Source organism: Lissotriton vulgaris, chromosome 5 (assembly GCF_964263255.1).
Source record: "Lissotriton vulgaris chromosome 5, aLisVul1.2, whole genome shotgun sequence".
NCBI lineage: Eukaryota > Metazoa > Chordata > Amphibia > Caudata > Salamandridae > Lissotriton > Lissotriton vulgaris.
The window spans coordinates 702414817-702439960 of NC_141693.1; the positions used below are offsets into that span (position 1 = coordinate 702414817).

A 25144-nucleotide genomic window follows, 5' to 3' on the forward strand; every position below is an offset into this window, starting at 1 on the left:
GTTGTCAGTGTACACCATACATAATAATCCAGATAACCCTTGCATCGCCACTGATGTCGTTCTGTTTAAACAACGAGGTGACCGATCACTGGTACACAAAGGAGGGTCAGTATTCCAGTGAAACTACATTTCCCAGACAGCTCTGTGAAACCCAACTGAAAAAGAATGCACATTACCATCTGAATGTCCTTTAGCATTGCTGAAAAGATCTTGCCTTTACCAGTCAGTCATCTGAATATGGATGCACATGAATTGCTTGACATTTTAAGATTTGCTATTACTGCCAGTGTCTTTACAAATTATCTTGGGGCCAGTTTGATGACATAAGGAAAAACTCTGAATTGAAAATGAATTCACTCCATTACAAACCTCAAACCAGATGTACAAAAAGAGGCCCCTTGGTACTGTTTTCAAAAACATGTCCCATAAGTTAGTCTTGCCAAACCTCTTCTATCAGAGTGCATACCCATTTTAAAAGAACTTCTCACTTGTAAGGCTCCTATTATCACTAGCTTTCTTCATGCAGTTTAAGGATTCGTCAACCTGGACTAAACAAATATTCCCCTCTGTAAACAGCATATGAATAATATTAGATCTGCTATTTCGGTGTCAAGAGCAATTTTAATTTTACTTTCTACTATAGCCTCAGGGTTTGCATGCTTTACTAGTGTTTAAGGTTTTTGGGCTTGATCATAATCTGAAGACCAGTTCAATATTTTGCCATTGCCTTTCTGAGCTTGATCATGCTCCAAAGTAGAGTCAGTAGATATGTCATTGACTTTTCAACCGTGATCATACACCAAGGTTGAGTCCGGAGGATTGTGTTTTTGTTTTCAGATTCAATGGGCGCTGGGGGTTTGGTATGGTTTTAAACTCGACTGTAATTTGATGTCAAGTCCAATTCACTTTTCAAACTTGATCGATTACCTACATCATATCTAATTTCCCAGGAAAGTCCTTTCCAATAACCTTTCCTTTAGATCTGGAAGGATATTTTTTATACATTTCTATGTTCTGCCAATGTTGAGAGTTGTTTGTGTGGCTCTTATCTGGCATAGCCTTTGACTTTACATCAGTTGGCCTAAATAGTTTTTTTTCATTTGACTTTCAGTGTCTTTAGCTGGTGTTAATGTAGATTCGGCTCTTTTAATTTTGTTGTAATCATCTTTTTGTGAGACAGATCTTTTGAGGTAAAAGTCTGAGTGATGCTCCCCCTGAGCCTACTCTGTAAGATCTTCATTTTCAGAGAAACCCATCTCCTTTTATAAATGAACCTTGTTTCTTCTGTCTTCCTAAATCCAATTAAGCCATATCTAATTTCACTGCCTGAGCAAAAATGATCTTTTACCTGTGAATCAAGGGCTTTAGTTTGAAAGACAAACGCATCACAATCCTTCTACTCATAGTCTCTCAGAAGGCATAATATACGCACTGAGTGTTCGTCATTTATGGCAAATTTTCAGTTGTTGGTATAGAAGCATTTAAACAGTATGATTATACTACTAAATGGTGTGGAGAAGCCTCATAAATACCCTTCCCTAAACACATTCTCTCACCCAGTCAGAGCTCAGCAAGCAAAAACGTGTCTCTTTGTTCTAGCAATGTTCAAATGCCAACATATGTTGTTTCTCAAAGTTGCCATTGCATTTTCTACTAGATATCTTCCTAGTTGGGAGCTCTTCCGACCCAAACAGTGAGAGAAAAAAATTATTCAAAATGTAAGTCACCTATGGGAGTATTGCTGAGCACAGTGACGAATGTTATAGTGAGTTATGAAAATGTAGCAGGGGGGAGCTCAAATTAATCTTTATCCGCTGGGCCCATAACATAACATTTTGGACAATTTGCTGATTACATCACCTTATTTAATCTTGATCTTTACTCACACCAACCAGGCTTTGGTACTCTGATGGGCTTTGCTCGTCAAATTGAGGGGTGAGGAACTTGGGTGTCTCCTGTCGGATAGCCGTCGAGGGTCAAATAATTGGTAAACAACTCACAAATTGGAAATTAAATTCAAAGACATTTTTCTTAGGATCATGCTGTAGATAGATATATAGGATGACTACAGGAATCTCGATCCTCCTAAAGAAGTTCAGTCAGGCCAAAATCATACAAACCAATCAAGACACATTAGAGAATTTTTCCATACAGTCCATAGGAATCGATTGCCTGCCCTGGTCACACAGGTCAATCCACAAAGAAAAAATCAATATTGCTTTCCATGTTACTAGTCTCAAACATGTAAGCTCCCACATATTAGACTATGTTGAAATGAAGAAAACGTATACTTTAGGCATCAGGAATGTCATGTGAAAGGACAGAAAAAGTTACATGAAAAGACAAACGAAATCCTTTCACATCAGTCCATGAAGTAGAATGCAATCCTAAAAGGAAAAGCATTTAAAGTAATGTGATTCTTATTAACCAATGTGCAATTAAATCCAAGCATAATAAATTCAATTACGTATTCATGTCTAAATAAGCAAGTATTATAAGTCATCATCAGTGTTTGCATAGAAATGTTCAATCATATGCATGGCCTATTAGTATGAATCACAAAGTACATAAACGTAAAATAATTATATTAATCATAAAATTATTGTCGATCGAATAAATCTAGTTTCTTATAACTGTAAAGCAGCTAAATAGAAAGTTTCATTCATTTAATTTGTTGTATGTCACTATTGCACCAGCTTTTCGATCTCTATGGTGCATTACAATAGAAGCACTAAAAGATGGCTTTGACATTTGTTACACACACTGCATAATTAAATTGAGACTCGTGTAAGCATACACATATGACTTCTCAAGTTAAGCGTACAATAGTCTGCATATTATCAGTGCACATTTTTATAAATGTTAATTTCACCATTGTTAAGCCATCAACAAACTAGATTATTAGACATGTTAAACACACAATATATGAATTCTTTCTATTTCTATAGCTCAAAACACTCATTTACTATTCTTGCATTCTTGCTTCACTCAGTATCATTGAAATACACTTAACATGTGCAAAGTTCACATTTGTTTTCGTGTGTGGTTTTGCTGTCACAACCAGTATCAATTGTCACAAACTAGTTAACAGCGTCTGTGCTGCATCAAGGCTCAATCCATGTGTACACTCAGGAACGGAAAAAAATTGTACAACAAACACTTCTGTATCCTACACCTAAACTGAGGAGTCATGCATAACCAGTGGTGGCTCCTACGCTAAGGCGAAGGAGCGTCGGCCCACTGCTCTTAGAGCAGTGAAAAAGGAAAAAATACAATTATAATGATATTAGCATTTTATTTTTCGTTTCTGCGGGGCTGTGTTGGGGCGGGTGGGGCTTGTAGCTCAGGGAGGAGGAGTGGTTTGTGCACACTTAAGTGCCCATGACTGCTTTGCCGGCCGTCTTGGCTTGGGGAAACAGTTATGCACACTTTGCATATTCCCCACAGGGCTGTAATACACAGCCTGGTGGGGAATATACACAGGCTCACTGTCCCCAACTGAGCGCCGATCCAAGGTGCTCATACCAATCGCAACGCTGCATTGCAGTGTTGTGATTGGCTCAGGCATGCCTGTGTGCCCAAGTGTTTCCTGCAGCTTCTTCCGGACAGAAGTCAGGAAGAGAAGAGAAGCGGAGATGGAGGAGAGGTGACAGAAAAGGTAAGTGATGAAAAAAAATATTATTATTTTTAAACCCCTGCCCCCTACAACCCGCAACAATGTACAACATGTGAATCTTAAAGCAACTTCAAGCTCCAAAACCATCATTTATGATGATTGTAAAAAACAATTCTTATATGGTTGGTGTAGTGTTAGGTAGGAAACCCCAGCACATGATTTATGGTTTTGATAAATGCAGCTGGTCAGTCTGAGAACGTTCTAGGAAATAAGTAGTAAAAATCCATTGCAACAAAGAGGCTTGCCCTTGTGGAATTTACCACTGGGCTGCATTTGTCTTAGAAAGCAAAATACATTGAAGTAAGATTACAGTTGGATCATATTTATGAAAATGGTAGAATCCATGGCAAGTTTGAAGCTGAACAAGATGAAAGGAAAATACTGTTTAATGCCAAGTTGGTTGTCCTATACAGTTAATCCACCAAAACTGATGAGTCAGAAGCCACTACAACCGTCTTGTGAGATTGATTTTTCTTATCAATATGTTTAAATGTAGGCATAATGCTGAGAAGGTTATGGGATTCTGCACTGTAGGAAGGTGGCTACCTGACTATGGTTACCCCAGATTTTTTGCCTTGTGTTTAGCTGGTTTTCGACTTAGTTGGCCTGGTTCCCTGCTAATCAGGGCCCCAGGCTATCTGCTCTCTCTGTAAAATGGATTCCATGTACCCTAGGTGCATAACTAAATTGGCTTGGGTCACCTTATCAGACCCTGTACAGTGCACTATAGGTGCCCAGGGCATAGGTGCATCCAAGGCCTACCAGGGGCTGCAGCATACCTTTTGCCACCCCTGGCTGGCTATCCAAAATGACACAACTGGCTGATCACTCAGCTGGGGCAAGGTGGTGTAATCACCCCTTGCTTAGATATAGTATGCCTATATCTAAACCTATCTGAACACATATAAACCTATAAGTCACTCCCATGGCAGGCCTTAACAATCCTGGAGGCAGAGTGCTTGGTTTTATGTGAGATGGTGCTCTAGCATGAGCTGAGCCTGTCTGCAGCTGTCGGGACCAATTCCCTAAGCTGTTCCGGGATAATGCCATACCATATACTATTAAGTGCATTATAATCCTCGCGGTTATATGTTAACTTTGGTTTGGCTTTATCAAAACATGTCGTGTAAGGTGTCATACGATTTGGAATACTATCCCCTCGACAGTCCTGTCAACGGGGATAGCATTCCACCCCTCTAGAGGGAGACGACATGTTACTTTGCTAAAACGCGGTTGATTTTAAAAGTAGCCTCAGCACCACAAAATGGATGCTTCTGCCACAGACACGGGTCTGACCTGCTGCTGCTGACCGAAACTCAGCCAAGGAGGCCTGGACAAAGGGTTTCCTGTCACAGGGAGGTGTCACACCACCCCAGACAGGAGATAGTGGATGTAGCAGGGAGGTTTGAAAGAAACCAGACACTGCCTGGGGAGCACAAGACTTCCCCTTGCATAATCTGGTCAAACCGGTTCTTGGGCACACCAGCCCCAGTCCCAGCGCGACCTGGACAAAGGGAAAGGGGTGTAACCACCCCCTTCCTGGGTCCCACCCATAGGAGGGGACCTAGCAGGTAATCCAGCCCCCTAGATTGGTATAGGAATGGGAGCAGTGCCAAAGCACTCAGATTATCCTGACTGAAACTTATGAAATGAAACTCTGGACCCTTCGACATCCTACTCAACGTAGAAGACTGAAGAATCTCCCTTGTGGTCAAGGAGTGACCACCTGGTGCAAACAGGCACCATCTAGCACCTCGACGTTTGCTTTGTTGCAGTTCCCGCCAGAACTCGAGCAACAGAGTTCAACAAGACCAAGCGAGCCTGCCTTCTAACAGCCTGATCCACAGTCCCTGCAGAGCTGAGACCCGTGGAGGCGACCTGAAGCGTGGGGCCCGCCATCTTGGAAAGACCACGAGACGCTGACCGTGCAGCCCACGAGTGACCCTCGAAGCTGTACATCGGGGTTTGAGAAGCCCCAGCCCTGAGCCTCTTTTGCACTGAAGCTCACCCCTTTACACTCACCAAGTGCTGCGTGGGGCCCTTCTGCTTCTTTTGGCTCAACGCGTTGGCCCGGTCACTTGCCCGTTGGCTTGTGGCCCCTGTGCCGACGAACTACGAAATCTAACTTGTGATTCTCGTTGCTCCAGACTTGCACCCGCTCTGACCCTCCTGGTCCGAGTGCAACCCCATCTTCGAATCCTGCATGGGTTGCCCTTGCCAAGTGTTGTTGACTCCAATCCGGAAGCCGACACCACCGGCAGTGAGAGCCTGCATGGGACAGCTCGTGATCCACTCCTGGACATCCTCGGTGCCCCAGAGTCCACGTGGCAGCGGAGAGAAGCGACCTGTCAGCGACCTGAAAGTGCCCGACATTGCCTGGTTCCTTCTGGTTCCACCCTGGTCACTGCAAAGTGACCCAGACTCTGTCCCCTCTGCTTTCAGATCATCTTTAACTTCGATCCACCCTTGGATCAAACCGGACACTTCTCGTCTCGACGCCTGCAGCATCTTCAGCTCCAAGCACCAGCAACCTGCGTGACAAAACCCAACACTACTTCGCACCTGTGCACCCGCTTCCTGTGGGTGAGGTAACTCAGCAACGCCGGTGTTCCCACACTGGTACACACCTCTAGTGTATGTGTCTTAAGTTTTGTCCTTCTAGGTTGAGCGGAAGTATTCTTAAACAGTAACTTTATAACTTTTACGCACCATTGACTTTGCATTGGTGCATGCCTGTGCTTTAAGCGCTGCACCCGAATCATGCGGGCTTTTCCCGACTTCAGCATTGCTAGTCCCGACTGCTCCCAGCGATTCCCTAGGCCCTAGGCCTAACCACTGTTCGATTGGTATCTCTTATACCACTTTCTTAATATATGGTTTGAGTGGCCACCCGCCCTCATCCATAATTGTGCATCTTTCATATGTTTAACTGTGCTTTTGTTTAAACGCTTATGCCTCTGCACTCATAAAGAGTACAGAGGATTATTCTAGTAATAAATACATATATTTTTATAATATATACTTGTGTGGTGTCCTTTCATTTGATATTACAGGATTGTGAATGGTAAAACAGCTTGCTTAACACGACCTCTAGAGTTAAGCCTTTAAGGCTGCTTAGTCCATACTACCATTAGGATAGCTTGTCTATAAGGTTGACTTACAACTAGACACCATAAGGGAGTGTTTGGACTGATACAAGGTGGTTCCAGAATTTGAAACATCATATATCAGGCCAACTTCTCACATGCACTTTAAACCAACTTGAATTAGACAATTTAGGAAAAATTCATAGTACAATTTACAACAATTTGGTGGGTGAAAGGCTTGAAGTGAACAACCCTTTCACAATAAGGGCGACTGGAAATGTAATACATTGCAGATATTCTCATGACAGTTGTTTGTAGAAAGAAAGGAGCACATTTTTCTTACCTCTTTGACATGGGCATCATCAAAGTACATCCACTTGCGAATCTTGGTTTGTAGGAAGAAGGTGGAATAATGTTTGCCATAGTAGCAGATCATTCCCACTAAGTACAACTCAGAATGTTTTGCCCGTTCATCTGTCACTCTATAGAAAAGCTAGAAATAAGTACAGCCATTATCAGTTACAAAACGTTATTCAATGTTTTAAGTAATTGTTTTTAAAGGTTTTAAAAAAGCAATTAAAATAACTTGTAAACACAAACTCACATTACATATATAGTATATTAATTATACTCAACTAACATACTGGATCAGGGTCGGACTGCCTTACAGGGCTTGAATGACTGGTTGGACATGTCAGTGTGTGGCCAGGTTGTCTGGCTTTTTGTGGGCCTTTTGTATAATCTGATGGTCCGGTTTTTACTGTTGATTTCCCCGTTATTACTTCAAATACTGCCTGTAGCAAGCACAATGCATGCAGTCTCTCTTACCCTGCAAAAAACACCTATACAGCATGTCTTTACAAGTTCGAAAGTACCCCGATTTGAACATGAGGGCCACATTACCCCTAGGTCCCTTATGTCCTCGTCCCTTGTTGCTATTGGCCCCCACTCTAGCTGTTTTGCCCCCTTTCTTCTTCTTGGGGTCTCGTGGGCTGGTCCTGGAGGTGGTGACTGGCTGTCCTTCTGGCTGTGCCGTGTTCCGGCATCATGGTCTTCTGGGTGTGCTGTGGTTTGTGCTAGGGCCTCCTACTTGGGGTGCATGCGTTCGGCGCCATGCTTCGTCCCCTCTTCTTTTCTGGGTTGTCCTGCTGCTGCCACCGGTGCCCGCGCTGCTTGCTTCCTGTGTGTGCTCAGTGGCGGGTGCTTCTGTGTGCTTCTGGTGCTCAGTCGCACTGGTGTTATCTGATGGCCCTCCCCCCGCGCGGTGCGTGGGTGTCTGGTGGGTGCTGGTCGGTCTGTTGGCGTTTTGTTGCCCTGTTTTTTTGCTGTTTGCTTGGCTCCTCTCCGGTGTTGCTGGGTTTGGGTCTTGTGGTTGTGGTCTGGGTGCTCTGCTCCCTGGGCTTTTCTTTTCCGCTTCTCCTGCCCTTGCTGCTTGTCTGGTCTGGGTGTGGGGTTCCTGGACGGTCCTGTGCCATGTGGGCGCCTTCTTTTGTGCTGCCCTCTATGTTCGTTGGGCGGCTGCTGGGGTTTCCCGTTGCTCTGTTCTCCCCTCCTGCCTTGTGTTCCCTCCCTTTGGGGTTGGGTTTTTTTCTGGGGTGTGGTCGTTGTCTGTGTCCACCATGGTTTCTTGGGTTGGTTCCGGTCTTGTTGGCCTCTCCTTGCTTGGTGGGCTTTCGGCTGGTTTCTGGGGTTCTGTGTTCTTCCCCCTCCCGGTCTTTCGTGGCGGGTTCTGGCTCCTGGTTTTCTTGTTGCTTCCTGGGCCTCCTCGGTCCGGTTTGCCGCTTGTGGTCTCTTGGCCTTGTGGGTCTCCGGGGTCCTGTGTGCCTTCCTACTGGTTCTGGGCTTGGCGGCCTTCTCCGTTGCGTTGTTGGCCGGGTCCTTTGTGTCCTGGTCCTGGTCCTGTAGGCAGGATTTCTACGGTTGGCGGTCTCCTTTCTTTGGAACCATGGCCTTTTTTGTCTTTGTCTCTGGTGCTTTCCCTGCTGTCCTTTGCTGGGTTGCGGGCCAGTTGTTTCCTGCGGTCTTCCTTTCCTCCTTCTTGATGCGCCCTTGGGTTGCTGCTTTTTTGCGGTTCCTAGGTGTGCTCGTGCGTGCGGAAGGCCGGGTTTCTGCTTTGGTATTTCTCCACTTTGTTATGAATGGGACGAGGACATAAGGGACCTGGGGTTAATGCTCTATTACTTTTCGGTAATCTTCATTACTCCGGGTCCCGTTGTCCTCGTCCCATTCATACGCCCCTCCCTCCCTCCCGGACGGCCGGCCTTCCTGTCTGGGCTTGTTAGTACAGGAGGGCTGCTAGGTAAGTACTGCCTATGTACTCCCAGGGGGAGGGGCAGTATTAGTATCCCAGCATTCCTCTTGTTTTTTTCTGTCGGGAGATGGTCATCTCCACTTTGTATGAATGGGACGAGGACAACGGGACCCGGAGTAATGAAGATTACCGATAAGTAATAGAGCATTTTTAGCTATCTGATTTACTACTGTCGCCCACTTTTATTTTAGTGCCGGAACTATTTTTCTGCCCAGTCCGACCCTGCACCCAATTCAGCCCTGCAAACTACTTAATGCAGTTATTAAATAACTCAATACATTGCAGTGGCAAGCAACAAGGAGACCACAATATTCAAATCTGATTATAACCATTTTATCTGTAGTATGTCTGCTATTTAAAGAACCATGATTTAAGGAAAAATTCAGTAGCTATGTTAAATTTAGTTGATACTTTAGATGGATCATCACTATGGCAACGGAACGAAAGTACATGATCCTCAGTAAGTCTCAGTGTAGCCAACTTCTAGGACTTTTTATCGCTATTTAGTTTGATCTGGTAAGTGTCCTCAAAAACGTTATTTATATTATCAACACCCTATGGCACATTTCTACCCCATGAAGGGTCTTTTAAACTTTGATGTGCCAACGTATGGTTTAGTAGAAATGCATACTGATTAATGGGAATATTACAATGTCTCTCACACTGAAGGGGATTTGTATGGCCTACTATATTTATGGGTGTGTGTTGGTGCGAAAAGACTTTGCTGCTTTTATCATTAAAAATATTCAACAGTTGTTTAACGACCGACCTGAGGGCACTACTCTACTGAGGTGTACTGGTGCTTAATATTATTGCCTCGATGAAAGGCTGTGCTCAATTGATATGGTTAAACCAATATGTTCTGAATGACCCGAGATACTCGCAGGTTTGAGAATAGAGATGTGGTGTTGAGGCAGCAAAACAATGCCAACTACAAAACCTTGATGCTCATGTGAGATCGATAAGTGCCAGAGTGTTTAACATATTTAGTGTTCTAGAGTAAAGGAGGCTGTATGACGTTTCAATGCATGCTTTTACCACGCATGCCTTTACAACGCAGGTATTACAACGCAAGTCGTTATAACGACTTGCGTTGGGGGGCGCTGGATAGTGGAATAGTTTAATTTTCTATTCCTACTCCTGTCCCCGTGGATAGTAGGGAAGGTGTTGGATAGAAAATTAAACTATTCCCTATCCAACAGCGCCCTCCAGCGAAAGTCGTTGCAACGACTTTCGTTGTAATTCATGCGTTGTAATGGTAGTGCGTGGTAAAAGTTTTGTTGTAAACGATGTTCCCCAGCAAAGGATGAATACATTTATAAAGCAATGAGTAAGAAGCATTATTAGATCCTAAATAATTTATGCTAACTAAAGGTCTATGAAGATAGATCACCAGAAGACAACAAGTGTTTAATTTTCAAGATATGTTTATTTTGTTTAAAAAAATGTTGTTAATAAACTTTTAGTATGACAAATTACTACTGAGAGACACAGCCATACGCCTAAAACCCTGAGGCCGGCGGCTTATTAGTATTAGGTTAATTACACAGCTTTGTGGCCAACATCCCATTGGGAAGACAGCGTAAATCTTCCTAGGCAATTTCCCATATCACTCAGCAATTCATGCGTCCTGTGCTCCTGCTATCGTATGAATTTACAAAAATCAAGCAAATAACACATTTTTAACTTAACGTGCCACTGTCAGGTAGGCCTACTTTTTGCATTTATCTATAACTCTTTGCTTGTCAATAGATTCCCCCTCCGGTCTGTGATTTCCAAGACTATTGATGCTCCTATTCGGACCAAATAGACTAGTTAGTATTCCGAGAGCTCCCCTGTACCCTGAAGTACGTGTGCAATCGTGCATGCATATCAGAGACTGTCTTCTACTGTGCTGGAGCGTTAGCGTATCTCCCGACTCCCCTGTTGTCTCATTAGTCCGATCATCCCCCTTAGTGAGCATATAAGTGGTGTATAGCCCCCAGAAATTCTTCGGTCTGCTCCGAGGGGGGAGCAGTTTGCTGAAGTTTTCCGAATGTGTGCAGCAATACAGCACGTCTTGTGACTACTGTTTAATTGTAGGAAGGGGTCTCCTCATCCAACACATTGCTACCCTACGTTTTGTCATAAGCAGCCCCATGTCAACTAGTCTGCGTGGAGGTTCAATCAGCTCTTCCCCTAGCTGTTGATATAAAGCTCTAGGTACTCTGTGGAATTGAAAGCGCTGCATCAGGGTGGGTGCTGTAGCAGCGTCCATTATATCCTGCCACGACTTAGTAACTCCATCTGTAAACAGGTCTCCCGTCTTTGTTATGTTTAACGTGTGCAGTGCTCGTATGACCCCTCGATCTCTGCATGAAGTCAACCAGACCTTCCATTCTAGTGGCATCTCCGGTGAATATAACAAAGCCCCCGCCTGTTGCTGTAGCAGGCTATGCCATGCGTGTCTTGTCGTATTGAGGGTGTCCAGTATACCCGTACGACAGTCCACTGGTTTAAATATCGTGGCGGGAAGGGGAACCGGGTCAAATAGCTTTTATATGTGTAGAAAAGGTATTGTTGCCGCCCCGTGAATCCAACTATGGGCATGTGCTCCTTGTACTGCTTTGTAATACAATTCCAGATCCGGTGCGCCCAGCACCCCTAGATGATATGGTATGGTGAGTATCCACCACTGCACTCGCGCTTGTTTGCCCACCCATGCCAATCGTATTAGTGATTTATTGACTCTGGCAAAAAAGGATTGTGGCAACACAATGGGGATATTGGCAAACAAGAATAGAAAACGTGGCAGTATCACCATTTTCATAATGTAGACCCTCCCAATTAGGGACAGTGGTAAATTAATCTAAGTTTCTATATCATCTTCCAATTTAGCTACTGAGGGGCCATAATTCTCTAGGAACACTATCTCTGAGTTAGTGTGCAGTCTGATACCAAGGTACCGGATCGAATCTTCTGACCACTGCAGGGGATAGTCCATCTCGAATTGTGTCGTGACCGGTGTAGGCGGGAAGACTATAGATTTTGGCCAGTTTACTTTCAAGCCGATACCACTCCGAAATGTACCACCTCTCTAAGGATCGGGGAGAGATTACTTTCAGGTTCCCTCAAGTAAAGGGGCGTGTCGAGCGCGTATGTAGACACCACAATGTCTTATCCAGGGAAACGGACTCCTCTGTGGCCATGGTATTCTCTTAAAGCACATGCCAATGGTTTGCCGACTAGTCAAGTCAAGTCAAGTCATGGAATTTGTATAGCGCACTACATACCCAGAGGGTTTCAAGGCGCTTAGGAAGGAGAGGAGGGTTACTTGTCAAATATCCATGTTTTAAGTTGCTTTCTGAATGCTAGGTGGTTCTGGGTAAGGCGAAGGTACGCGGGGAGTGAGTTCCATGTTTTGGCAGCCAGGTAGGAAAAGGATCTGCCTCCCATGGTGGTCTTGTTGATGCGAGGTACAGTGGCGAGGGCTTGGCTGGAAGAACGTAGTTGGCGGGAGGGGGTGTAGAAGGACAGTCGTGAGTTGAGGCAATCTGGTCCGATGTCGTAGAGTGATTTGTGTGCGTGGGTAAGCAGGCGGAAAGTGATCCTCTTATTGACGGGTAGCCAGTGGAGGTCTTTAAGGTGATCGGAGATGTGTTCGTTGCGTGGGATGTCTAATATGAGCCTGGCTGAGGCGTATTGGATTCGTTGGAGCTTCTTCTGGAGTTTTGCGGTAGTACCTGCGTAGAGGGTGTTTCCGTAGTCCAGTCGGCTCGTGACCAGAGCGTGGGTGACTGTTTTCCTCGTTTCGGAGGGGATCCAGCGAAATGTTTTCCTGAGCATGCGAAGAATGTTGAAGCAAGAAGAGGAAACGGCGCTGACTTGTCTGTTCCTTGAGAGTGAAGAATCCAGGATGACGCCTAGGTTTCGTGCGTGGTCTGTCGGAATGGGTGCTTTTCCGAGGGCTTCTGGCCACCAGGAGTCGTCCCAAGCAGAGGGGGATGTACCTAAGATGAGGACTTCTGTTTTGTCCGAGTTCAGTTTCAGACGGCTTTGTTTCATCCATTCGGCAACTTCTTTCATTCCTTCGTGTAGGTTAGTTTTGGCGGTGCTGGGGTCATTGGTGAGGGAGAGGATCAGTTGAGTGTCGTCTGCGTAAGAGATGATGTTGAGGTTGTGTTGGCGTGCGATGGCTGCGAGGGGGCTCATGTATACGTTGAAGAGGGTGGGACTGAGTGAGGATCCTTGAGGTACGCCGCAGATGACTTCAGAGGCCTCGGATTTGAATGGAGGAAGGCGGACTCTCTGGGTTCTTCCGGTGAGGAACGAGGTGATCCATTCAAGTGCTTTTCCTTGGATTCCGATGTTATTGAGGCGTTGTAAAAGGGTGCTGTGGCAGACTGTGTCGAATGCTGCAGAGAGGTCAAGGAGGATGAGGGCGACTGTGTCTCCATTGTCCAGTAGAGTTCGAATGTCGTCTGTTGCTGCGATGAGGGCGGTCTCAGTGCTGTGTTTTGCTCGGAAGCCAGATTGTGAGGAGTCGAGGGATTTGTTGGGTTCGAGGAAGGCGGCGAGCTGGTTGTTGACAGCCTTTTCGATGACTTTGGCCGGGAATGGGAGAAGCGAGATGGGGCGGTAATTTTTGAGTTCGATGGGGTCTGCTGTTGGTTTTTTCAGGAGGGCGGTGAGTTCAGCGTGTTTCCAGTCTTCCGGGAAGGTGGCGGAGTTGAGGGAGCAGTTGATGACGTCTCGGAGGTGTGGTGCTATGACGGAGTCTGCTTTGTTGAATATGTGGTGAGGACATGGGTCTGTGGGGGATCCTGAGTGGATGGAATTCATCAGCCGGATGGTGTCCTCAGTGGAGATCGGGTTCCAGTTGTTAAGGGTGTTCACGGGGGGAAGATGAACAGCAAATGGTAGGGTGGGTTGGTTTCTGGGTTGGTTGTCAAAGCTGTTGTGGATGTCTGCAATCTTGTTGTGGAAAAATGAGGCTAGGGAGTCGCAGAGGGCTTGAGATGGGGTGATGTCGTTGGAGTTGGCCGAGGGATTGGAAAATTCCTTGACGATGTTGAAAAGTTCCTTGCTGTTGTGGGCGTTGTTGTCAAGTATAGTGTTGGCGACAAGGGGCATCCCTGCCTAGGTCCCCTGGAGATAGCTATGGGGTCAGTAACTAGGTTCCCTCGTCGTATATGAGCCGTGGGGGCGTTGTACATCACTCCAATCAGCTGTAGGAAGACGAAGTCCCATCCTAGTCAGCACTTGTTTCATAAAGGGCCACTCTACCGAATCAAAGGTCTTCTCCATATCCAGGAAAACCGCTATAGCATTTATGTCTTGTTTGACATGTTGCATGGTTCCGAATATAGTTCATAGGTTGTATGCAAGGTTCCTATCTGGTATAAATCCTGCCTGTTCCGGAGCAACTAGCTCCGGGGTAAGCAGTGTCAAGCGATTGGTCAGGGTTTTGGCGAACAACTTGGTGTCCACGTTCAATAACGATAGCGGACGATAAGAGCCGCATTCCTCCGGGGGCTTTCCTGGCTTGGGGATGGCAACTATCATAGCTTCCCTCATGGTCTGTGGCATCTTGTCCGTAATACATAAGTCATCGAAAAGCATAGATATATGGGGAAGTAGCTGTTCTATAAAGGCCTTATGAAAGCCCACGGTGAGACCGTCCATCCCCAGGGCGCTGGATGCTCTCATTCCTGCTAGTGCCTCCACTATTCTGTCTTTTTCAATGGGGAGCATAAGGAATTCCCTATGATTGTCCGTTAGGATGGGAAGCTTAATATGTTCTAAATAGTCTAGGATTTCGTCGTCCATGTATGAGGAGCGGGAGGAGTATAAGTCAGAGTAATATCTTTTGAACCTATTTGCTATGTCTACTTCTTCGGTCAGCATTATGCCCTCTTCAGATGGGAGCTCTGAAATCAGGGTTTTTCTACGCTTAGTTTTAAGATATGTTTCTAGCATAAGATATTACATCATATACCGATCGTTAGCTCATTGTCTTTCTAGGCCGTTGTAAAGTTTCTGCATCATCCTTCAAGTCTTTTCTTTTAATAAATGATTCATGTGGAGGGAAGAAAACAGATCTCTTCAGTTAACCATCCTGAAATTCATTCAGCTTCCTACCGCCTACTACAATTATGCGCTTTAAATAGGACAAGTTCATGAAGATCCATGAATATTTCCTGGTCATTTATAGCAACTTCCACATCTTCACTTAATAGCCTTTGAGACTTTTGGCAAAAAGTGAAAAGATGGGTGGCGTGGCTAGCAGCCAAGCATGGTGGCAGCGTGAAGCGGGAGCTCCCCACGGCATAACGGCCTTTGGCAAAATCCGATGACTTAATCCGTCACACCGCCCGCCCGAAGTAGCGGTACCAGCTCAGGGACCCAAGCGGCATCACCCGATCCGACTCGGCGAAAATCGTGAGCCGGGCACTGCACCATCCCGCACTGGCGTCATTGGGCCTGCGACTGCAAGACAGCATCGACCTTGCGTGCCTGCCGAGCCCCGGCGGAAGTGCGACCTGGCCGGCCTGAACTCGGTGGCGACTGCCGCCCCCCGACAGGGATGAAGCGGAAGACGCTCCAACATAAACAGTGACAATGGGAGCCCCTGAGGAACCAACAAGACGTGAGTAGGCGGAAACGACCGCCGGAGGCTGCGAGATACCGAAGAGGGACCACGGATGTGGCTGAATAGTGCGAGTTTCCGAGCGGAAGGCGGCGCCTCAAGTTACCATCGGACGCCATATCGGAGGTGAGGCCTGGTCAGCGCGAGTGGCTCGGGAAGGGAGCTGGCGCACCAGGAGTGAAGACGCCCCCTCACCGCGGCAGCAGAGATCGAGACCACACGTGGGGGATGTCGGCGATAAAAGTAAGTGCCCCTGGAACCTTGCACAGCGAATTGGCACATGAGGGAGAGCGCCTGGGGAGCCATTGACGGCGTTGGCCACACCCGGGGGCAGAGTAACAGGGGAAGCCCCGACAGATGACGCTCCGGTTGGGCCCCGAGCGGACTCCCACCACTATAACCGTGAGACACCCACCTGCTGGGCTGGCAGTGACACAGACCCGGCACTGGATGATCCCAATCAGCGAAGTGGGAAGAACGAAGGGGTCATTGCCACAAAGATCAATTGGCAGCGGAACACGATGCTGCGCAACAGACGCAGCAGGACTGCATAACGAGCCACCATCTCCCCAACACAATCAAACAACCTACTGACCAGGAACACACCACAGAGGTCATACGCGACTGGTGACGGGGTGAAGGCACATAGGTGGTTACGACGAGGCTGACGCACTGGGAACCGGTGCAGACACGGTGGGCGAGAACTGCCGGCGAACATCAGGCTCATCAGTGTGGGGAACACCTCAGGGTCCGGGAAACAGCAGAACGTACACTGAACCACGTTCCCCCTGACCCATGAAAAAGGTACACAGCCCATCGCCACGCGGAGACCGCGGTGCTGACCGGAACGGGGTACAAGATCCGCACGCCTCGGACCATGGCAGGCAAAGGGACCAGGAGTTGTTTGACGCAGGCTAGACTAGATACATTTGCCTATAGCCAGCACTGACACTCCCAAGTCAATGGGCGAAATTCCACGGGCGCTACTCCAGACACGGAAGGGACCAAGAAGGTGATTTTGGAGGACATTATGAAGACCCTCTCACAAGTGCAGACGACAGTAGGTTCCATCTCTTTCGAGGTTACTCTGCTGCGAGCGTACTTTCAGAAAATGACCGAAAGGGTGTCTCAGGTTGAGGTGGTTACGAAATCACTTGTTGAGGACACTTCGGAACTGCAAATAGCGATGGAACGCATGGAGAAAGTCACCAAGATGCTGCAAGAAAAGCTGGACGACCAAGAAGGGCGTTCCCGAAGAAATAACATACGCATCCTTGGCCTACCGGAAATAGAAGGAAAAGGAGCAATGGACCTGTACGTCGAGGACCTCATAAAAAATAAACTGCAACCTAAAGGTCTATCTCACTTCTTCTCAGTAGAAAGGGCACACAGGGTGCCTGGCGGAGCGCCCAAACCAGGAGCAACACGCGGCCTGTGCTGGCTAGACTTTTTAATTTTAGAGACAGGAATGCAATCCTGCAAGCGGCGAGAGTTTCACCACCTGTCAAGCTCCAAAACTCGACTTTGGCCTTCTTTCCGGACTACACAGCGGAAGTGGCCAGACGCCGGAAATCATTTACTGAGGTAAAAAAGGCGCTACGAGACAGAGGCCTGCCGTACTCGATGTTGTTCCCTGCCAAATTACGGATTGTGGCCGATGGGAAGGCAGGGTTTTTTGACAAGCCAGAAGTGGCACAGGACTGGCTTGATGGATGGAGACAGGTGGGACAACATCAACGTCCGCACAGTGATCGGACGAACCATCGTAACGGCAAGCACACAGATAAGCCGACCAATCATCCTGCACACCAAGATGATACTGCGAGAATGGAGAACAGGACCCGCTTGACTCTGGGCAGCCGGCCCTGGTGTAGAGGTGGACTACTTCTTGGACAGAACGAGTGCGACATGGGGGAACCTGGAGCTGGTGAAGCTGAGTAGGGTGGGCAATAGCCGGTGCCTGTAGGAGACACACCTCGCAGGGACGACATGCAAGGTGCTTGATAGACGTGGGTATGTGATGGCAGTGCATACAGAATTCACAACAGGCTCCAGAGGGACTGGGATACTCATGAAAAAAACATCACCTTTTCTGGTGGAACGCCGCAAGGCGGATGATCAGGGTCGTTTCGCCGCACTACATGGCCAATGGGAGGTTAGGCCTCTCAATGTGGTCTCTGTGTACATTACCCCGGCACTCCACTCTACGGCATTGCCGGCACTTGGTAAATTCCTCCTAGACCTCCCAGAGGGTGACACGATCATAGGGGGGATTTCAATGCAATAGTGGACCCCACGTTAGACACCTTTCCCATGAGAGACCGCCCCAGGGGAACTGCCACACTTCCTGGTTTTCTGGAAGCAATGGGCCTTACAGACGTGTGGCGACAGCTAAACCCAGCGGCGACCCAATACACATACTACTCCGCTGCACACAATAGCCTTTCATGAATAGACTATTTTTTGTTTCTGAGGGTAGGACTGGGATCAGTGGATAAGATAGATATCCTGCCTAGAGGCGTATCTGACCATTCACCAATATCTCTATTGCTCACTACCAAAGAAAGGAAATGCGCTAGAATATACCCAATATATCCGAACTATTTGAAAATCCCTAGGATCAGGAAGAAACTCAAAATAGTAACCACACAATACTTTCAAGAAAACGTTGGGACGGTGTCCTCGCCCTCGGTGCTGTGGGAAGCTTACAAAACGGTCCTCCGAGGTGAAGCAATAGCAGCGATAACAGGGCACAAACGGGAATCCCGGCGTGAACTCACAGAACTAGAACTGGCACTCCGCAGCGCAAACACTACTCACATGTCAGATCCCACCCCGGAAACAACACACCAACTACAGCTCCGTCAACAACAATACCAGGCACACCTCAAAACAACCGTCAAAGGCTACATCGCAGACACAGCACATAGAATACATGATGTAGGTGATAAGGCTGGGAAAATGCTGGCGTGGTTGGACAGGAGAGGGTGCAGTACCAGGGGTATACAGAGACTTTACACACATGACGGGCAGCTGCAGACACACCCTGAACAAATAGTGCGCACCCTGGCACGTCACTTTCAAGAGATATACACCCCGGAACAGGACGTCACTGCACAGGCGGCGGCGACTTCACAGGAAAACATTGCCATTCCCAGGCTCACACAGGAGGCACAGCAAGAGCTAGAGGTTGACCTGCCGGAAGATGAAATTCAATTGGCAATACAGGCATTGCAATCCGGCAAAGCACTGGGTCCCAATGGGCTACCCGTGGAATGGTATAAAGCAATGGCTTCTGTACTAAGTAAACCACTGCTAGACATGTACACGGAAAGCCTGGAAAGGGCGGAACTACCGCGTGACCAGCGTACAGCCACGATTGTGGCCATACCAAAGCCGAATAAGCCGCCGACTGCATGTACCTCATACCGCCCAATATCCCTGCTTAACGTAGAAGCCAAAATCCTGGCGAAGCTCCTGGCCAGCCGTCTGACACAACACCTACACACACTGATACACCCTGATCAGTCAGGCTTTATGCCCCACAGGAGTATAGCACTGAATCTCAGAAGGGTTCATGGGGTGTTGGCACGTGCACACCTCCTTTCCGAACAGGCGGTGATCCTCTCACTTGATGCCAAAATGGCATTCGATCTAGTAGAATGGGAATATCTATTTGCAGTACTTACACGTATGGGCTCTGGACCGAAATATATTGCATGGGTGGGACTACTATACACGTCGAACAAGTTACTTACCTTCGGTAACGATATATCTGTAAGAAACATTAGTTAGTGTTAGATTCCTTACCTTAGAATATCCCCAGGCGTCAGTCTGGATCCGGAAACTTTTGCGTAGCAGTACCCCTGCGCGTCGGTAGGCGTCGTCTGCAGGCGTCCCCTGCGGCTCCGCGTCCGTCGTCGGCGTCGTGCGCCGTGATGACGTCGCTGGAGTATATAGACGCCGCCTCCGCGCGCTGACGTCAGTTCTTTGCACACAGCTTTTCCGCGCCAGGAGACGCAGAGCCATGAGAGAACCAACACTGGTGCCATGTAAAAACTAGGGCCCTGAAAGGGATGACCTTAACCCTAGGTATCAGTTCGCAGAACGGGGAGGATGGGTGGGTTCGGTAAGGAATCTAACACTAACTAATGTTTCTTACAGATATATCGTTACCGAAGGTAAGTAACTTGTTCATCTGAAAGAAACACGTTAGTGTTAGATTCCTTACCTTAGAATACATACCCCAGCAATACCAACCCCGGTGGTGGGTCTGCGAACCAATACCAAACTACACCAGAAAGTCCTGGAGGACAGAACGGCCAAAGAAGCCATCCCTCCGGACTTGACTGTCCAGGCAGTAGTGCCTCGCAAAGGTGTGCAGCGAGGCCCACGTAGCCGCTTGGCAAATGTCCAGCAAGGGGACTCCCCGGCCCAGGGCAGTAGTAGCCGCCGTGGCCCGAGTGGAATGGGCCCTCAGCCCAACAGGAGGCTCCTTCCGAGCCAAAGAGTAGCACGCTTTGATGCAGAGGACGACCCATCGAGAGATGGTTCGTTTACAAACCGCCCGTCCCTTCTTCGCACCCACGTAGCCAACAAACAGTTGGTCATCCACCCGGAACTGGCGTGTGCGATCCATGTAAAATGAAAGCGCACGTTTTGGGTCCAGACGATGGAGCCGCTCTTCATCCTTTGAAGGATGCGGAGGCGGGAAGAAGGAAGGGAGGGCGATGGACTGCCCGATGTGAAAGGCCGAAACAACCTTGGGCAGGAAAGAAGGTCTAGTCCTCAGAACCACCTTGTCAGGATGAATGGACAGGAAAGGAGGTTGGACAGAAAGAGCCTGGAGCTCACTCACCCTCCTGGCAGAGGTGATGGCAACCAGGAAAGCCGTCTTTAAAGTCAGGAGACGAAGAGGGCAAGAATGAAGGGGCTCAAAGGGAGCACACATCAGGAAAGTTAGAACCAGGTTCAAATCCCACTGAGGCATCACAAACGGAACAGGTGGAAACATGTGAGTGATGCCTTTCAAGAATCGAGTTACAATCGGGGATTTGAACAAAGAAGGCTGATCAGGAAGCCTCAAAAAGGCTGAAAGGGCAGAAAGGTAGCCCTTGATAGTGCCCAGAGCAGAGCCCTGCTGGGCAAGAGAAAGAAGAAACAGAAGAACCTCCGAAAGAGGGGCAGAAAGAGGGTCCACAGCCTTTGCTGTGCACCATGCCACAAATCTGTTCCACCGACAGGCGTATACCGACTTAGTGGAGGGACGCCTGGCTGCCAGAATAACATCACAGACTTCAGGAGGCAAGTCAAATGGCCTCAACTGCCGCCGCTCAATCTCCAAGCATGGAGGTGGAGACTGGACAGGTTCGGGTGGAGGACCGTCCCCTGCTGCTGCGACAGAAGGTCCTCCTGAAGAGGCAGGCGGATCGGGGGACCGACTGACATGCTGAGTAGCTCGGGATACCAGTACCTTCGAGCCCAGTCCGGAGCCACAAGGATAACTTGGGCCCGGTCGCGCCTGATCTTCTTCAGCACTCTGGGCAGAAGTGGTATAGGCGGAAAGGCGTATAACAGACCGCAACTCCACTCGCACCGAAAGGCGTCGCCGTGCGAGTGCCGTCTTGGAAACTCCAACGCGCAGAACTGATGACATTGCGCGTTCTCTTCTGTGGCGAATAGATCTAACCAAGGCTCTCCCCATTGCAGAAAGATGCCTTGCGCCACGTCCGAGTTCAGATGCCATTCGTGATCCATCGAGCACCGACGGCTGAGTTCGTCCGCCCTGGCGTTCAGAGAACCTGCCAGGTGTTGAACCGTCAGAGTCACGCCCTGACGTTCCAGCCATTGCCAGAGACGCAGAGCCTCCTGGCAAAGGGTCCACGACCCCACTCCGCCCTGTTTGTTGCAGTACCACATGGCGGTGGTGTTGTCGGTGAACACTTGCACTACACTCCCGTTGACAAAGGGAAGGAATGCCTTCAGTGCCAGACGAATCGCCCGCAGCTCCAACAGATTGATATGGAGCCGGGACTCCGCCGGAGACCAGATGCCTCTGATCTCTGCCTCTCCCAAGTGGCCACCCCAGCCCTGGAGGGACGCGTCCGTCACGACAACGTGCTCCGGTTGGGGAAGGGAGAGGGACTTGCCCCTGACCCAATCGCGGTCCGTAAGCCACCACTGCAGTTGTCTCGCAGTGCCCTCCGAGATCAAGACGTGGTCGGACAAGTTGCCCTGATGCTGGGCCCACTGAAACTTCAGGTCCCACTGCAGAGCCCGCATCCGCCACCTGGCGTGATGCACCAGAAGGATGCAGGAAGCCATCAGTCCCAGCAGCCGCAGCGTCAACCTGACCGAGACTCGGGATAGAAAGATGGGAATCAAAGCCTGAATATCCCGAACCCGCCGTTCCGGAGGATAAACCCGAAACTGCGCCGAGTCCAGAACCGCTCCGATGAAAAGGAGCTTTTGAGAGGGACACAGGTGTGATTTCGGCACGTTGATGGAGAACCCCAGGTCGTGCAAGAGGTCTGCCGTCATCTGAAGGTGGTGGACGACTGTCTGGGGCGAGCCCGCCTTCAACAACCAGTCGTCTAGGTAGGGGAAGACTGAAACCCCTAACCTGCGCAGATGGGCTGCGACCACCGCCATCACCTTTGTGAACACCCGTGGGGCGCTGGTAAGGCCGAAGGGGAGCACGATAAACTGAAAGTGCTCCTGGCCTACCGGAAACCGCAGGTAACGCCGGTGGGCCGGCAGGACGGGGATGTGAAAATAGGCGTCCTGCAAGTCCAACGCTACCATCCAGTCTTGCGGGTCTAGAGCAGCCAAGACCTGAGCTAACGTCAACATCTTGAACTTCTCCTTCCGGAGGAAGCCGTTGACGTTCCTTAGATCCAAGATAGGACGTAGGCCCCCCTTGTCCTTCTTGGGCACCAGAAAGTAGTGGGAATAACAACCACGCCCTACTTCTGGCCCAGGAACGCGCTCGATGGCCCCCTTGGCCAAGAGGGCCGTAACTTCCTCCTGCAGAAGTGTCAAGTGGTCCCCCGACACACGGTGGTACTGCGGTGGCATGGCTGGAGGAGAGGTCTCGAAGGGGAGGGAGTAGCCCCTTCGGACAATTTGCAGCACTCACCTGTCCGAAGTGATCGTGCGCCAGTGAGCGTGGTGATGGCGAACCCTGCCACCCACTGGCGTCACGTGGGGCCGAAAGCACGGACTAGGAGGATTTTGGGGTAGATGCTGCGGGGGAAGGTGTGGTCTGACCCCGCCGTTGTCCCCGACCGCCACCACGGCGGTTTCCACGGCCGCCACCGCGTTGGAAGGATTGTTGCGGCGCGTGGCTGGCAGCACGTGTGGGGGCGCCCCTTCCTTGGCCACGAAAGGGACGAAACGAACCCGGTTGCTGACGCTGGGTCGAGAGACCCAAGGACTTGGCCGTGACCCTGGAGTCCTTGAAGCGTTCCAGCGCGTGGTCCGCTTTGTCACCGAACAGGTGACAGCCATCAAACGGCATGTCCATCAGGGTATTCTGGACATCAGCCGAAAAATTGGCGGATCTCAGCCAGGCGTGACGACGAATCGCCACCGTCGTAGACATAGCTCTGCCCAGCGAGTCGGTTGTATCAAGACCACACCGAATTGAATATTTCGCTGCATCTCGGCCCTCAGCCACAGCCTGACCGAGCTTTGCCCGCACCTCCATGGGGCATTCTGGCAGCAGCTCCGCGACCGTATCCCACACAGAGTGGGTGTAGCGGCCCAAGAGGCAGGCGGTGTTGCAAGACCGCAGGCCCAAACTAATGGACGAGAAGACCTTTTTGCCAAACTGGTCATACCTCTTGGATTCCCGGTCGGGCGGGGCCGACGGGAATGCGGACTGGGAGGTCGAGGCCTGGATCACCAGACTCTCTGGAGTGGGGTGGGTAGACAGGTACTTGGGGTCGTCCGGACAAGGACGGTGGCGCCTGGCCACGTTCCGATCAACAGGCGCACCTGAAGCGGGCCTGGACCACGTGCCCAACAGAACGTCAGACAAGGCTTCATTAAACGGCAGCAGTGGCTCCAGTGGGCATGACTGCGGTTTGAAGACCTCGGTGAGGATGTTAGGCCTCACGGCCGCGACGGGGAGCTCAAGGTTTAAGGCCTTGGCAGCCCTCATCAGCACCACAGAATAGGCAGCTCCCTCCACCGATGCCACAGAAGGAGGAGAGATCAAACCAGGGTTAGGGGAGTCGTCCAAACCACTGGCATCCCCCAAGTCACCTGTCCAGTCCGGGTCATACTGGCACTCGCGAGCCAGAGGGTCCTCGGACCCCTCCCAACCTTCACCGTACTCCTCATCCTCTCCGTATTCGGAGTCAATGATGAAGACCGGCTCCTCGGGGTTCATGGGCCCCATCGGCGCCGGGACCGGCGTCGAGCGACGCCCGTCCGGCGCCGCGTCCGGCGTCGGAGAAGGTAAGGGGACGGCGCCGCCCGGAGCCGGCGTCGGAACCCCACCGCCGGCCGGAACCGGCAGCGGAGAACCGGCGCAACGCGGGGGCGGCGTCGGGGGTAACCCCGATGGCAACGGCGCCGGGGAGGCCGGAAGACCAGCCGGCGCCGATCCCGAAGGCCCCTGCGGCGCCGGGGTCGGAGCCGTCGGCGGCGCCGGGGCCGGAGCACCCGACGGCGCCGAGGCAGGGACACCCGAACCGCCAGGGCCCCCAGACGGTAGCACTGGGCCCGAAGGCGCCGTAGGCCCCGTCGGAGAAGCGAACGCCCTCATGGCCATGAGGAACGCCTCGATCTCCTCAGGCGTCGCACCATGCCCAGGGACCGGAGGGTATGAGGCAGGCCGCGCCGGCGACTCTCGCGGAGCCGCGGGGTTGGGGTCACCCGAGCCGCGGGGTTGGGGTCACCCGAGCCCCCGGCCGCATCGCGCGAGCGTCGGGGGGAGTCGGGGGTACGATGACGACGCCCCGACTTCTTGTGCTTCTTACCTGACGAGGATGACAAGTGGCGTCGACTTCCAGAGCGCCCGGCGCGGCTCCGCGACCGCTCCCTCGAACGCTCTCTCGACCTCCGGCCGGACCGGGACCGCTCCCGGTCCCGACGTGGGGCCGACACCCGGAGCTCCAGTAGCTTGCGGGACCGCTCCCGCCTAGCCTTGTTGGTAAGGGCCCGGCAGTCGACGCAGGAGTCCACGTCGTGGTCGGGGCCCAGACACCGGAGACAGAGGCGGTGATGGTCTGTGACCGACATCGTGCGCTCACAGTCATCGCAATTCTTAAATCCAGGCATCCTATCAGGCACAATAGAGAAAAAGACAATCGAAAAACTTGGTCAAAGACCGGAGTACTGCTCTTCAGATCTGCGTCCACTGGCGCGGAAAAAAGAAGAACTGACGTCAGCGCGCGGAGGCGGCGTCTATATACTCCAGCGACGTCATCACGGCG

At 50.0% G+C, this 25144-nt stretch overlaps 1 protein-coding gene across 2 annotated transcripts in view; it reads right to left on the minus strand.

The window, feature by feature from the left end:
- The window catches only part of USP54 (ubiquitin specific peptidase 54), a 1809222-nt gene that overhangs the window by 1020965 nt on the left and 763113 nt on the right, over positions 1–25144 (minus strand). For both annotated transcript variants that reach the window (XM_086922134.1, XM_086922133.1), the window contains exon 9: positions 7106–7255. In XM_086922134.1, the coding sequence (XP_086778260.1) occupies positions 7106–7255 (150 nt within the window). The remainder of the gene's footprint in view (positions 1–7105; positions 7256–25144) is intronic.